Raw genomic sequence first — 15,442 nt, 5'->3', positions numbered from 1 at the left:
TTGTCTTCTCTGCTTGTTGATCCTCCAGGAGGGAAGAAATGTCCAAACGTAATTTGGTTGGGCTTTTGTAAACTCTTAAGTCAAATTTAGTAAATGTGCATCTTGAGCAATTTACCTAGCCTTTCAAGCCACAGTTTTCTCATATTTATAACAAGAGTGATAACGTGGAATAGTGAAAATGAGAAAATATGTAACACGGTGCTGAGGAGGTAGGTAGTAGCTCTGAGCCGGTTAACCCCTCTGGCTGCAAACAGGTTTCAGTCTGCTGGGGGAGTGGCAGGGGGTGGCTTGGGAGGGGGCAGTGAACTGGCATATGCGTGCCGCCAGCAGGAAGGAGGGGGCCAGTCCTTGCTGAGCGGCCCCCTGGGCAGGTGGAGCAGCAGCTGGCTGCAGCTGGGGAGCACCAAGCAAACACATTCGCATATGGATGTATACCTCCAGACCAGATGCAGAGGAAACACCTGGTTATGTCTTGTTTTATTTTTTTATTTTTAAAAATTATTTATTTATTCATAAAGACAGAGAGAGAGAGGGAGAGAGGCAGAGACACAGGCAGAGGGAGAAGCAGGCACCATACAGAGAGCCTGACGTGGGACTCGATCCGGGGTCTCCAGGATCACGCCCTGGTATGTCTGGTTTTAAAGTCTTATTAAAATATTAGAAGAAGGGGCGCCTGGGTGGCTCAGTGGTTGAGCCTCTGCCTTTGGCTCAGGTCCTGGGATCAAGTCCCACATAGGGCTCCCTGTGTGGAGCCTGCTTCTCCCTCTGCCTATGTCTCTGCCTATTTCTGTGTCTCTCATGAATAAATAAAATCTTGAATAAATCATGAATAAATAAAATAAATAAATAAAATGAATAAATCTTGAATAAATCATGAATAAATAAAATAAATAAATAAAATGAATAAATAAATCATATATTTCTTTATATATATATAAAGAAAAGCAAAAAAATAAAAAAATAAAAAAAATAAAAATAAATTTAAAAAAAGGGGATCCCTGGGTGGCGCAGTGGTTTAGCGCCTGCCTTTGGCCCAGGGCGTGATCCTGGAGACCTGGGATTGAGTCCCACGTTGGGCTCCCAGTGCATGGAGCCTGCTTCTCCCTCTGCCTATGTCTCTGCCTCTCTCTCTCTCTCACTGTGTGCCTATCATAAATAAATTTTAAAAAAAAATTAAAAAAAAAAAAAAAGAAAGCAAAGTAGGATGACCACGACCTCTGAGAGAGATTAATCATCCACTTCCTCTCCCTCATCTAGAAATTCCAACCTCAAATCCATATGGGGGAAAACACACACCTGCTATACTTAGCTGGATGACTATCCAGCCTTTCTGGGTTTGTGCCCGAACTGTCCCTGAATGTGTAATAATCCTTATTGTAACTGACTGCATCAGTATGAAGGTCAGTCCCACGTGGGATACACTTCTGGCCACTCGGAAACAGCTGGGAACATTTCCCTTTTGGGCCCTGCCAGCACCTCCAGTGTTGTCATGACCCTAGTTTTGACATGTCCGTATTTATTGCTGTGTTGACCTGAGAGCCTCACGCCCTCGATGTCACCACCAATCCCCACAACCTTATTGTCTGTTGCTATGTAACAAATCAGCCCAAAACTGTCGGCTTAAAAACAACGAACGCTTATTGTCTCTCACAGTTTCTGTGTAGGGAGCTTGGGAGTGGATAAGCTGGCTTGAAGTCAGTCATGAAGTCGTATTCAAGATGTTGGCCAGGCCTGCAGTCATCTGAAAGCTTGACTGAGGCTGGAGGATCCACTTACAAGAAGGCTGATTAATTTTTTTTTTAATTTTTTTATTTATTACTTATGATAGTCACACAGAGAGAGAGAGAGAGGCAGAGACACAGGCAGAGGGAGAAGCAGGCTCCATGCACCGGGAGCCCGACGTGGGATTCGATCCCGGGTCTCCAGGATCACGCCCTGGGCCAAAGGCAGGCGCCAAACCGCTGCGCCACCCAGGGATCCCTGTTTTTAATTTTCTCTATCTTGTTTTGACATTTGGGATGAGGGGTGCTTATAGGCCTGGGGAGAGACTGCCCCTCGCAGGGCTAGCTAGTTCCTGAACATAGTTAACCTACTTGCCAGCATGCCTCTCTCATGTGAGCCAAACAGCTTACCAGCCTTGCTGCTGCCCTAAATCATCCCAAGGCCAGCAACACAGCAACTGGAAACCACTCATAGCCCAAAGCCCACTGGAATTGTTGACTGGGCACCTCTGCCCTGCCTTGCCTTTGCCACAGAAACCCCGATACCAGCTGTGCCCTAAACTTTCCCCTTGCTCTTGCTCTACCTCCTGGCCAAATCCTGGGTGCTTCCCCTGTGGCCCTGTGTGGTGACGCATGCCTCCTTCTCTTGGAAAATGTGAGTAGTAAATTCTTCCAATGGCATCAACCTCTCCTCTCCTTGAATTTATTACAGTCCTCTCTGTATATTAAGATCCTGTGAGTACAGATGAGACAGAGGCTCATTGCCATGGCTGGCAGTTAGCGCTAGCTGTTGGGTAGACACCTTCGGACCTCTTCACAGGTTGCCTAAAGGACTTCATAACACAGCTGTGACTTCCCTCATATCCAGTGATCCGAAGACATGAAGGTAGAAGATATAATGTCTTACGGAGCCTTGGAAGTCACACATCTTTGCGCCGTGTTGGTCATGCAGTCTGGTTCCGAGTTGGTGAGGGCTGTGACTGCACAGGGCATGAATTCCAGGTCAGGTTCCCTGGGGGCCATCTTGGAGTCTGGCTGCTGTAGCACATCATGGAAAATACTGACTTGCTTTCTTTTTCTTCCTTCAGAAGAGAACAAGCAATAATACCCACCCACCCCTGGCTTCCTCCTATAAGCAGAAATGTCTGCCAAAGCCAGAGACACATGCCTGATTTTTCAACATGTAACTTAGCTGACATTGAGAGGGAAGTGGGGTGATACTAAGTGTCTAGAACAAGCTCCTCTTCCTTCCCTATCACAGTTTGGAAAATGCATTGTTCAGTACTTAACATACTACAAATGACCTTTAGCAAGATCATTATTGTTAAGTGTAAAAACATCCCCTAATCATGGGTCCTTTCAGCAAACTTTAGATTCTAAAACAGAAGTTCTGGGCAGCTTGGGTGGCTCAGCGGTTTAGTATCACCTTCGGCCCAGGGAGTGATCCTGGAGACCCAGGATCGAGTCCCACATTGGCACCCTGCATGGAGCCTGCTTCTCCCTCTGTGTCTCTGCTTCTCTCTCTCTGTCTCTCATGAATAAATAAATAAAATCTTAAAAAAATAAAACAAGTTCTTAACCAGTGTTTGAGATCAGAGGACCCTTTCAAACCCGATGAAAGCTATTGGATTCTCTCCAGAATGTTTATATGCAAAATTCGGTAACCACCTTCATAAATGGCTAGTTGGAAATTACTAAATGTCCCTCTTGCCTACATGTTTCTAGGCTTTAGGAATTACTCATTCCACACTTCTGCAGCATCTGTTAGGGCACTGCCACAGGTGCTAGGGCATCACATAAATTCCTGCTCTCTAATGAGGGCAATAATTGGAAAATCACCTCTGATATTAGTTAAGGACAAGTTAAAAATCAAGCGTCACAGCACTAGGGGAAAGAGGCGAGATGAGGTGGTTTGTACCTCAGGCCCTATAGAGGGATGCTTGAATTAAGACGAACATGAAGAGAAAGCCACCAGAGCAATAAAGGAACACCAGATACCAGAAGAAAGTAGGTTCACAATGTCCGAGAAACCAAATATGAAACACTGAGCCAAGTCAGGACATAGTGGAAAGGCAGAAGGCCACTAGGAGTAGGGGCAAAAGGCAAGGGCCAGTTTTTTCAGAGGATGATAGATGGACACCCAGCCCTTCGAATGCTCAGTGTAGCTGTGGCAACTGGACTAACACTCCAGAGTAAACTGGGCCTTAGGGATGAAGATCCCAGGAGTCCCTGCCCCAACCCACTCCTTAGGGCTCTAGTGGAGATGGCCATTTCCAACAAGGTGGAGGTCGGAATTCTTGATCTTCGTGCACCTCCCAAATTATTTGTCTTTTAAAAGTATTATTATAGGGACACCTGGGGGGCTCAGTGTTTGAGCGTCTGCCTTTGCCTCAGGTCGTGATCCTGGGGTCCTGAGATCGAGTCCCACATGGGGCTCTGTGCATGGAGCCTGCTTTTCCCTCTGCCTGGGTCTCTGCCTCTCTCATGAATAAACAAAATCTTTTTTTTTTTTTTTGAATAAACAAAATCTTAAAAAAAAAGTATGATTATAAATGTACATACACAACAAAAGACAATAAGCATCTCAAACTCTACCACCCACAAATATAAGTGATTTTCTGTTTTCTCTCTGTGTGACTATCATAAATAAATAAAAATTAAAAAAAAAAAATACCCCAAGCGGGAGAGAGAGAGAGAGAGAGAGGCAGAGACATAGGCAGAGGGAGAAGCAGGCTCCATGCACCGGGAGCCCGACATGGGATTCGATCCCGGGTCTCCAGGATCGCGCCCTGGGCCAAAGGCAGGCGCTAAACCACTGCGCCACCCAGGGATCCCCCCGCTTGGGGTATTTATAAACACTGGCATGACCTGGGACAATGACTAGCCCAGGAGGCACAGAACAGGCCTTAGCAAGACAGGGTGGTTTCCTGCATATGCTCCCAAGCTGGCAAAAGGACTAAGTAAAATCCTCACTCATCTGCCTATTATGGTATCCAGTTCTCCTTACTTCACAAGAAAACCTCCCTTGCTGAGGTACAAGTATCTCGCAGTGCTTACCCTAACAGAAGAGGCAGGTGAGGTGGCAGTGGCTTCAGTCATCACTTCCCCTCACCCCCAACTCTCTAGCACATGCCAAAGGCTACTGGGAGCCCTAGTTCTGTAAGTTCTCAACTAGGGGTGACTTCACCACCAGGAACATCTGGCAATGTCAGGGGTAAGAGATTGCTACCAACATCTAATGGGTAAAGGCCAGAGAGGCTGCTAAACATTCTACAGCGTGCAGGGCAGCCCCCTATGGTAAAGGATTATCCAGCCCAAAACCACATCTGTAGTGCTATGGCTGAGGAACCCTTTGTAGCACGAGAGCATCTCAATGATCGTGTCTGTATAAGACACTCTGAGCAACTAGAAATCACCTGAGGTAATGGCTTTTCCACACCTGGGTAAAAAGATTGAGAAGCTACAGCCATTCTAATAATGCTAAGCAATTCTTCATTCAGTTTTTAGCTGGATATGTATCAAGAATCACATTTTCTTTAAATTGGAATATGAATATATTTCTTTATTAGAATGCTCACAAGAATGACACACTAGCACTGTCCTTCTGATATGATAAAGAATACATACATCTGACCCACATTCTGGCAGGAAACAGGCATAAGGGCTCTCAGAGCTGGTACCAAGTGTCCATTGAAGACAACTCCATTCACCAGAGAGGATGTTTCCTTGATTCCAATGTCTCTGCTGTAGCTTCCAGTCAGGGTTCTGTGACTTGCTCAGACTTCATTCCAGCGTCAGTGGACCCTCTTTTTTTTCGTAGCCACTTCTCAACTCCTTACATCAGCTGCCCCATGTCTAACTCACCCAGGCAGCCTCTGGAATTTTGCAGCACATCTCTTTGGTATGCTGCTGCCCTGCCACCCTCAGGGGCATGGTTGGGATTTGGGGGAAAGGGGAACATCACATTACCAAAGCAAACAGCAGGAGCATATTGGCAAATGACACTTGGACACACATCTAACAACCTCAAAGAATACATGCTTTCTCCCCTAATGATCCATAATCCCCTAGAGACCAAACACATATGGAATGATTCTGTACTCCAGGCACAAAGGATACAAAGTGAATGGTGTTTACATCCACCATGTCCTACATGCAACAGGAAGTGAGCTCAAACCAGATCTCTAACGAGGCTCTTCCCTGCATCTGAATGGTGTCACCACTCTGTTTCTGCCTGTTCTCAGCATTAGTTCATTTTTCAAAAGGGAGGACAGGATGGTAGAGAGAGAATAGAATGGGAGACAGAGGTGGGGTGGGGGATTAATATACAGAGAACCACCTGTAAAACAAAAATAATACAAAAATGCAAAACCCGGATTTAGTACTAGAATATAACAAGAGAAGGTAGCTGGAGAAACTACATGCGAACAGACGATATGATACACAACCCCAGGGGGAGGACTGGACTCAGTGAGGAGTGGGACAGAGGCCAGTGGTTTACACTAAGAGCCTTTCAATGGACTGCTGAATGGACTGGATCTGCTGCTTCAGCTGCGAGCCTTCTTTGATGGTGACAGAACAGGCAATGACAGGCCTGGACACCCCACAGGCCCGCCCGAGGGCCTGCTTGGAGCGCACAAACACGTAGGGCACGTTCTTATCTTCACACAGCAGCGGAAGGTGCAGGATGATTTCCAGAGGCTCAGCGTCTGCAGCCATCACGATGAACTCAGAGATGCCTCTGTTGAGGGTTTTGGTGGCTGAGGAGAGAAGCACAGGAAGCCAGTAAGTGATGGGGCGGTTTGGGCATGGAAGCTACAACAAAGCAATTTCCAAGGGAAAGAAACACAGGTGCAAGAAAACTGGGCAAAACTCCTCAGATACAAGCATTTTCTGTGTCCTACAGTGGCCTTGGGAAGTGACAACGGATTCAATCGTCAGCCCTCCTCCATGCCTTTCTCAAACCCTACATCAAACCCACCAGTTCCGTCAAAACACATCCTGAAACAGACCACTTCTTTCCTCTCCTCTGCTACCACTTGTCCAAGTCACCACTACCTCTTGCCCAATCGACAGGAACAGCTTTCACACATGCTCTGCCAGCACGAAGCTCTGCAGTAGAGCACTTCTCAAACTCTGTGATCATGGAAGGATCAGGGTTCGACCCACCCCAATTTGTCATGAGCAACACTTCTGGAAAGCTCACATCCTACCCAACTCACCAAGGAAAATCAGCACCCCACAGCACTGCTGAAACACTTACTCCTGACTGCTCACCTCTGTGGCCCAGTGCTAGTCCACTGACCACATTCATGTTAACACTGGAGTAAGGACGACAGCACAGACTCTGCAGCCACAGTGCCCAAGTTCAAATCCTGACTCTTATTCTCATTAGAAGATAAATGCTGCAAAATGTTATCAACTGGTGGATCTAAACTAATTCTTAGTCCATTAACCTGTTAGCATCTGCTGCCAAAATGCTGCTCCTACATCCTTCCACAGGTTCCAATCCAGAGTATCCAGCCCGCTTTCCAAATGGGAAGTTGAAGCCAGAGACCGTGCCTTTATCACTCTACCTGACGCACTCTCCGGCTGCCTTACCTTCGTTGGCTCCTTTCCGAAGCTGCTTGTAGTTACATGACTGCTGAACAAGGTCCAGTAGTTTCTTGGTGAGGTGGGCATCTGCAAGGGGGTAGGCCTTTGGATTTACATCAGCCTCAGTCTGTGAGGTGGGAAGTGGGGCGGGGGTGGGAGAGTCATTAAAGCATCAGTCAAACTGAACCCAAACATGTTTCAGATCAGTCACTTCAATCAAATAACTAATTAATTAATTAATTAAAACACTTCAATTAACAACTGAGACAGAGACAATGATCAGCTTAAACATTTTTTAGCAATTACCTAGTTCAGTGATGGACACTAAAGCTTATATACTTTTATTTGCCTCTCCTTTGCTTGGTAATATTATAGCAAATGGATTATAAGTAAGCTCTCATGGCTTGGTATCCACTTGAGTCATACAGATTTGCTCAATCAAAATTAAGGTATAATTTTTAGAAATGTAGCACATTTTCTCTCTCTATTCCCCATTCAATATTCAAATCTTCCACTCTCCTCAGTAAGAATCCTGGTTTCCAAACTTCATTTTCTCATTTATCTGACCCGAAAATACATACAAAATGGCTGGTACCAACAAAATGGTTGGTACCTCTACCAACAGGCTCACCAAGGTCAACATTTTTTTGTTCTTAGAATATATCTAAGGCCATCTAGTCAGAGTATTATATTCAAGTTATTAAAGTCAATTTCCCCCCTGTGGTTATCAATTTGATATACAATTAAGGTTCCTTTGTATTCAGCTTGCTTAAAAAAACTAAGATTTTACTTTTCAAATATATGGAATGATTCAATCAAATCTCACCATCCCAGCAGCCCACATTAATTAATTAATCCAGACATCAGCTACCAATATCACAAGATGCCATGTGATCCTCACCCCTCTTTAAGAACAAAACATCTATGTTCAAGTAGTCTTGGGGGGAAAACAAAAGGATAGAAATCTGATCAAGCCTTTGATTCTAATATTAGATATTTAATGTTACGGGGAATTATTAAATTTGGGGGTATTATAATGGCATTGCAGTTGCTAAAAACCCTAAATTTCACAGATACTTTAATACCTATAAATAAAATGCTACATCACTGGCTTTGCTTCAAAATCACCCATGTACGGAATGAACTGGATAGGCGCTGCTTATACCACCACCCTTCCTCCTCATCCCGACCTCTCGGGTTCAACCATTTTCATTAATTTCTCATTTGTTTTCCCTATGATTCTTTTTATAAATAAACTTGTTTGTCTATAAAATTCGGGCGCACCCCACGTTCTCATTGTGAGCACTGAGCGGTCCGCTGCGGCGGCCCGATGTAACCCTGGTTTTGGAGGCTGGACCTCGCGGTGCGCGGCACGCGGCACGCGGCACCGCAGTCCTAGGCGGAGACCCGAGGGTGACGGCCTGGTGGGAACACTCACCATCACGCCTGCCTCGGTGGTCTCCTGCCCGGTACCGCAAGGACACAGAAATGACCCACCAGCAGGGAAGCAGGAAGTGACCCGGGGTGACGTCAGCGGAAATGACATCAAGAGAGACTGCACCAAAACGCCTGGTCCTTAAAACACTGCGGCGGTCCCAGTGAGGGCTAGAGTTCCCCCAAGTGGGGAAAAGGTCTCTTCATTATTGGTCCGCTGTTCTCCATACATTCTAGAATCAACTTCTCAGGGACCACAAAAATCGGCTGGGATAATCTGATTTGTAGATTGATATAATCTCAATTCCAGTAAAAGACCTTTAGAGGGCGCCCAGGTGGCTCAGCGGTTTAGCACCGCCTTCTGCCCAGGGAGTGATCCTGGGGTCCTTGGATCGAGTCCCATGTCGGGCTCCCTGCATGGAGCCTGCTTCTCCCTCTGCCTCTCTCTCTCTCATGAATAATTAAAAAAAAAAAAAAAAAAGACCCTTAGGATGCAGAATCTGTCAATCACTGAAATATATATACGTAGCTTAGACTTTCAATACGGCTTTACAATTTTTCCAAAAGGCTTAATATCTTTTAGATTTGCTCCTAGATGGGATCCCTGGGTGGCGCAGCGGTTTGGCGCCTGCCTTTGGCCCAGGGCGCGATCCTGGAGACCCGGGATCGAATCCCACGTCGGGCTCCCGGTGCATGGAGCCTGCTTCTCCCTCTGCCTATGTCTCTGCCTCTCTCTCTGTGTGTGACTATCATAAATAAATAAGAAAATTAAAAAAAAAAAAAAAAGATTTGCTCCTAGATTTCAGGCTAAGAAAATTCAGTATTTCCTACTGTATTAAGAACTTCTTCTTTGTTAAACAAATTGGTGTGGAATTTTATCAGATTTTTTTTGTGCTGACTCAGATGAAAAAAACTTTTTTCCTTTAATTTTTCTGATGTTAAACCACTTTTGCATTCCTGAGATAAAAATCAACTTAAATAGGTTTTATTTTTATATCTATTAGCAAATGGACATTAAGGTTTTTTTTGTGTGTGTGGGGGGGATGTTAAAAATGTTCTAAATTCCATAGCAGTGATTGCAAAACTGTAAATATATGAAAAACCACTGAACTATATATACTTTAAACAGGTGATGAACTTTTTATAGTACATAAGTGATCTCAAAGGTATTTTCAAAACCAGATATGTTTTTTTTTCATGAAAAAACTTTCTTTGCTCTTCAGTTTTATTTCTACTTAAATTGATTTTGATACTTTTTTTTCAGGCATTTTAACATTTTATAGAAACTGTTCATCTCAGTTTCTATATTTATAGTGATCAAACTTCGTAATACCCTTAATATCTGCAGATTATGCCTCCATGTTTGTTACTCCTATTTATACCTCTTCTGCTTATTTTCTTGATTAATCTCACTGGAGGGGACTTCACAAAGAAAATCTTCTGTCTACCCTACAACAGTTGCATCTATTTGCTATTTCATTAATTTCTGCTTTTGTTTGGTGTTTTGTCCTTTTATTCTTTTCCTTTTTATAGTTCCTTTCCCTCCAACATAAGCATTTTAAGGTCCAGGTAATACTTTATAGCTGTATCCTACGTACTCTGGAGTATGGTACTCTCATTATTGATTAGTTCTGTTTTCAGATTTACAACATAATTTTTTTTCTTTAAGATTTTATTTACTTATTCATGATAGACACACACAGAGAGAGGCAGAGACACAGACAGAGGGAGAAGCAGGCTCCGTGCCATGAGCCTGACGTGGGACTCGATTGTGCCCTGGGCCAAAGGCAGGTGCTAAACCATTGCGCCACCCAGGAATCCCAGATTTCCAACATAATTTTATTCACTAGATTCACTATGACCACCAGGTCAAGTTTATTGATGGTAGTGTTCAAATCCTCTATTTCCAAACTGATGTTCGGGCTTCATTGTCTACCATTTATATATTTAAATGCTATATAATTGCATATTTGTCCATTTCTTCTTGTAATTATGTCACTTTTATTTTATTCATGCCTTATTTTTTTAGCACTGTTTATCTTCATGGATGCCGTTCACCTTAAAACCTATTTTTTTGATGTTTAGAGAGGCTACACACCTTTTAACTTGGTGTACATTTACCATTCTTCTTAATGTCTTAACTGGAGCACTTTCCATATTTATAAAGTACTGATATGTTAGATTCGAATCCTTCTTTTGTGCCCTCTGTTTGTTTAAAGATTCTATTTATTCATGAGAGACACAGAGAGGCAGAGACCTAGGCGGAAGGAGAACAGGCAGGCTCCATGTAGGAGCCGGATGTGGGACTTGATCTCAGACACTGGGATCAAGTCCTGAGCCAAAGGCAGACGCTCAACCACTGAGCCACCTGGGCGTTCCTATGCCTTCTATTTGTTCCAACTGATGTTTCTTTTTCTTTCTTTACTTCCTTTGGGTTTATTATTTTTTCATTCTACTATCCCCTTTACCAGCTTGGGGTTATAAGTCTTTATTCTTTTGGTGGCCACCAGAGAGATTTCAAGACATGTCCTTGACTTATCAAAATCTTATGTACATCAACAATAAAGGACCCAACAACACTTTATTTCCAATCACTCCTAAAAATATGCTTTTGGTCAGGTATTTCCAATGCAGTTCCAACAACCCATCTCTGGAATTTAGGATTCTCAACTCTCAACAAAATATCAAAAAGGGAAGACTTCAGGAGCCGGAAAAGTTATCAGAGGCCTCACCTTATGTTTTAATTACAATCAATAATAAAAGGTCTGCTCATGAATAGTAACTGAAATTTGCTTAGTGCATATTTATCCACCTTTAATTTTTTCAAGGGTTATTTAAATGAGTGAATGAATGAAATCATATTCCTAGCTAATTTTTTTTAAAGATTTTATTTATTTATTTATGAGAGACACACACAGAGAGAGAGAAAGAGAGGCAGACACATAGGCAGTGGGAGAAGCAGGCTCCATGCAGGGACCCCGATGCAGGACTCGATCTCGGTCTCCAGGATCATGCCCTGGGCCGAAGGCAGCGCTAAATCGCTGAGCCACCCAGGGATCCCACTAGCTAATTTTCATCCCTAGCTTGATCTATTTGGTCTCCCTGTACACCAGAAAGCTAAAAAAACAAATAAACAAACAAACAAAAAAAAACAAAAAAACACCCCACAAGGTTTTGATTTAACAATAAATACTGTGTGCTCATTAACACCATACCAAGTATTAGGTGTTTAACATGCATTATCTCATTTAATCAAAACAAAAATTTTAAAAATTATTAGAGGGAGAGAGAGAGAGAGAGAGAGCTCACGCAGGGGGAGAGGCAGGTAGAGAAAGAACGAGAATCCCAAGCGGACACCACCCTGAGCGTGGAGCCAGATGCCATGCCCAACCCAGGGCCCTGAGATCATACCCAAGAGAAAAATTAAGAGTCGGATGCTCAAACCACTGGGCAACCCAAGCACCCCTGTATTATCTCATTTAATTCAACTCTCACAACATCCTCATGCATCTTATCCCCACTTTAACAGTTGAGAGAAATTTAAGTTCAACTTGAGACCACCTTCCTCCAAAACTTTTGGAATTGTGGAATTGTGTAAGATGAGCTGGTTTAGAAGCTTCAAGTTCTAGGCTCAGCCATATACTAGCTTCAAAATAGGAAGGAAATCCTTCTTCCACTGGAAGGATTAAACCTCACTATGTTAAGTGGAAGCTCTTTGCAAACTCTTCCTTCTTACCAAGTACTAAACAAAACTAGGTACCAAGCTACAGGAGTTGATTAAAGGCTGGAAACCACCGACAGCTTAGAGAAGTTGCACGTGGTGCTACCGATTTCCAGGACCTCTGATTTCTCAGACCACCGCCTCGCAGAAGCCTTTCGTCAACCCTAGGCCGGGGTCAGGAGTCCCTCCACATTTCCCACAGCCCACAAACGCCAAAGGCTCCTTTAAGTCCCTGGCACGTGTAACTCGCGGCGGGCACTACAGGCGCAGACCCACGGAGATCCAAATCTCCCTCTCCCAAACATCAACAAAAGGGGGAAGTTAGGGTAGGGGAGATTGACTGAACCCAGGGTTCCACACCATCCTCTAGCGATCTCCCCCCCCCCCCAAAAAAAAAATAAAAGAAGATGGAACCAAGTTTTCTCATCCAACTTTCTCCTCTCTCCCACGTGGGTTGGTCTCCTTCTCCCACGCTAGGCCAGGACTCCTCCACCCCACCCCCTGACACTTTCGGCCATGTGCACAGAGTGCCGGAAAGTACCCCCGACCACGGCAGTTGGGGCCCTAAGGCTTCCCAAGTTAGAACCTCGAGCGGGGCTCCTGGGGTGCCGCGGCTGCCCGAGCTCTCACTCGGGGCGCGGCAGCTGGGAGTTCTCGGCCGCCGGAGGTCTAACCCCAGGGGGCGGGGGCATAGACAGCGTACGTTCCGTTCTAAGCCCCGGCAGGCTAGTGCATGGCCTGAACCCGGAGGCTCCCGCTTCCCAGCCCCGGCCCCAGGCGCAGGGACTCACCATCTCTGCGATTCCGCGGTCCCGCCACCCTTCAGGGAGCGCCGGCGACGTCAGAACGGGAGCGCGCGCGCCGCGGCCGGGAAGTCGCGCCGGACGAGTGGAAATGGCCGCGTGCGGCAGGAAGCGGAAGTAACGTCACGAGAAGCGGGCGGATCTCGAGCTCTAAAGGCGCCTGCGAGATCGCGTAGGTTTTGGGAGAGGAATCGCAATTTGCTATTTTTGTTGTCATTATATTATAAATCTTTGGCGGTATCATCATTCCATTGCCTGTTTATCTTTGAGCACGTTATTGTGCTTTCAGAAATCGTCTTTTTGACCCTGCACTGGCGAGGGAATGGCATGGAGATAATGATGGGTAATCCTAAATGTTTTTCTTCATATTTAGATATCCTTTTCGGGATCCCTGGGTGGCGCAGCGATTTGGCGCCTGTCTTTGGCCCGGGGCGCGATCCTGGAGACCCGGGATCGAGTCCCACGTCGGGCTCCCTGCATGGAGCCTGCTTCTCCCTCTGCCTGTGTCTCTGCCTCTCCCCCCCCCCCCCCGTGTGTGACTATCATTAAAAAAAAAAGATATCCTTTTCTTTTTTTTTTTTTTAAGATTTTATTTACCTGTTTATTTATTTGAGAGAGATAGCTCTAGCAGGAGCGAGAGGACGGAGCAGACTCCCTGCTGAGCCAGAGCCCAGGAGCCCCTTGGGCTCTCTCCCAAGATGCGGGGGATCATGATCTGAACAGAAGGCAGATGCTTAAACCAACTGAGCCATCCAGGCGCCCTCTTATTTATCTATCCTTGCTACAATACTGGTGGGAAACGTAGAGTCTACCGGAAACAATCCATTGAGTAGGGAATTCAGGAAGAAGAGCAGGTTTGCGGGTGAGGGTTGAGTTTCTGTCAGCTTGAGTTTGGATATGTCGAAGAACACATTTTCTTCTGCCCAACATACTGCTCTTTTCTTTATGCTGCTCCAAATCTCCATTATTTAAAGGTAGACTCATGCCTCACCACCTTCAAGAAGTCCTTCCTGATCCTTAGGGCCCTTACTCATTTCTCTCCAACATGATGCACATCTTGGGACCATTTGAATCTAACCCAAACTAGATCATTACAGGCTAGTTCTAGTTAATTATTTTGGAAACCTAGAGGTAGAGACCTAGCAGGACCCTTAGGAATCATGCAGCAATTTCTTCATGTTACAGATACTAAGGACCAGAGAAGGGAAGCTGCTTGCCCACAGTCATACAGTGAGGCAGTGGCTGAACCAGAACTAGACCTTGGGTTCTTGTCCAATCCCACGACTGGGATTTTGGCTATTGGCTTGGGTTACTTCGGCCAAATCTGGCTGCTATGCCTAGACCAGTTGCAGTATGGGGCAACAGGATGGGTTTGAACTGGCTCCAGGATGGAACATATATTACATAAAAAATTGCTCCACCAAACTTCACCTCATGCGAATCTTATACAATTTGTCAAAGAACAAAATTTGTCTCCAAGTTAAGAAATGCCCATAGATGGTTCTTGTGTAAGAGTAGAACCTGTAGTTTGGATTCTGTTGCTCACTTTTCAGATTCTGTTTATGTTTCCATATTAATGGGACATGTCAGCCACCATTGTTGGGGGAATTAAAAAAAATTATTTATTCATGAGAGACACACACAGCGAGGCAGAGACACAGGCAGAGGGAGAAGCAGGCTCCACGCAGGGAGCCCGACGTGGAACTCAGTCCTGGGTCTCCAGGATAATGCCCTGGGCTGAAGGCGGCGCTAAACCACTGAGCCACAGGGGCTGCCCCCATTGTTGGGGAATTAAACATAATTCCAATTTATAGTCCTAGATGTGGCCTTATTTGCTTTTTAAATATCCTTTATAACAATTTCCATTTGTTAATCTGGCCTACCTGGCACCTAGGACCATCATATCTCAGGTCTCCTCAGTAAAGACTGATCAGGACTTGATTTTTTAAAAAGGTTTTATTTATTTATTTGAGAGAGAGTGTGTGAGAGAGAGCATGAGGAGAAAGAGAGGGAGAAGCGGACTCCGTGCTTAGCATGGAGCCAGACACGGGGCTCGATTCCAGGACCCTGGGATCATGACCTGAGCGAAAGGCAGACTTAACCAACTGAGCCACCCAGGCATCCCTGATGTTTTTATTACTGTAATGAGACAGTACATCATTACTGTA

General features: G+C 45.0%; 1 protein-coding gene across 2 annotated transcripts; it reads right to left on the bottom strand.

Moving 5' to 3' along the window:
• Positions 1 to 5,262: 5,262 nt before the first annotated feature.
• On the bottom strand, positions 5,263 to 13,416 carry SNU13 (small nuclear ribonucleoprotein 13). Of its 2 annotated transcripts, none has more exons than XM_077914338.1 (3): positions 13,263 to 13,416; positions 7,323 to 7,443; positions 5,263 to 6,481 (listed from the first exon to the last, which is right to left on the bottom strand). In XM_077914338.1, exons 1-3 carry the CDS (start codon positions 13,263 to 13,265, stop codon positions 6,219 to 6,221), a joined length of 387 nt encoding a protein of 128 aa, XP_077770464.1. In that variant the 5' UTR covers positions 13,266 to 13,416; the 3' UTR covers positions 5,263 to 6,218. The 2 variants fall into 2 exon arrangements, with proteins under 2 accessions (XP_077770464.1, XP_077770463.1); XM_077914337.1 differs by lacking the exon at positions 13,263 to 13,416 and adding an exon at positions 8,755 to 8,911.
• Positions 13,417 to 15,442: the final 2,026 nt, after the last annotated feature.

Source organism: Canis aureus, chromosome 11, assembly GCF_053574225.1.
Source record: "Canis aureus isolate CA01 chromosome 11, VMU_Caureus_v.1.0, whole genome shotgun sequence".
Classification (NCBI taxonomy): Eukaryota; Metazoa; Chordata; class Mammalia; order Carnivora; family Canidae; genus Canis; species Canis aureus.
The sequence above is the reverse complement of the archived record's forward strand: the minus strand, read 5'-3'. Positions and strand labels throughout refer to the sequence as shown.

Bases quoted from the DNA above. Each gene is read 5' to 3' on its own strand.
- SNU13 (XM_077914337.1), bottom strand. From the start codon at position 8,862: ATGTCATTTCCGCTGACGTCACCCCGGGTCACTTCCTGCTTCCCTGCT. The intron at 7,444-8,754 runs GTGAGTGTTCCC...CCCACCTCACAG, and splicing joins CCACCGAGGCAGGCGTGATG to ACTGAGGCTGATGTAAATCC. The intron at 6,482-7,322 runs GTAAGGCAGCCG...TTCTCTCCTCAG, and splicing joins TCGGAAAGGAGCCAACGAAG to CCACCAAAACCCTCAACAGA.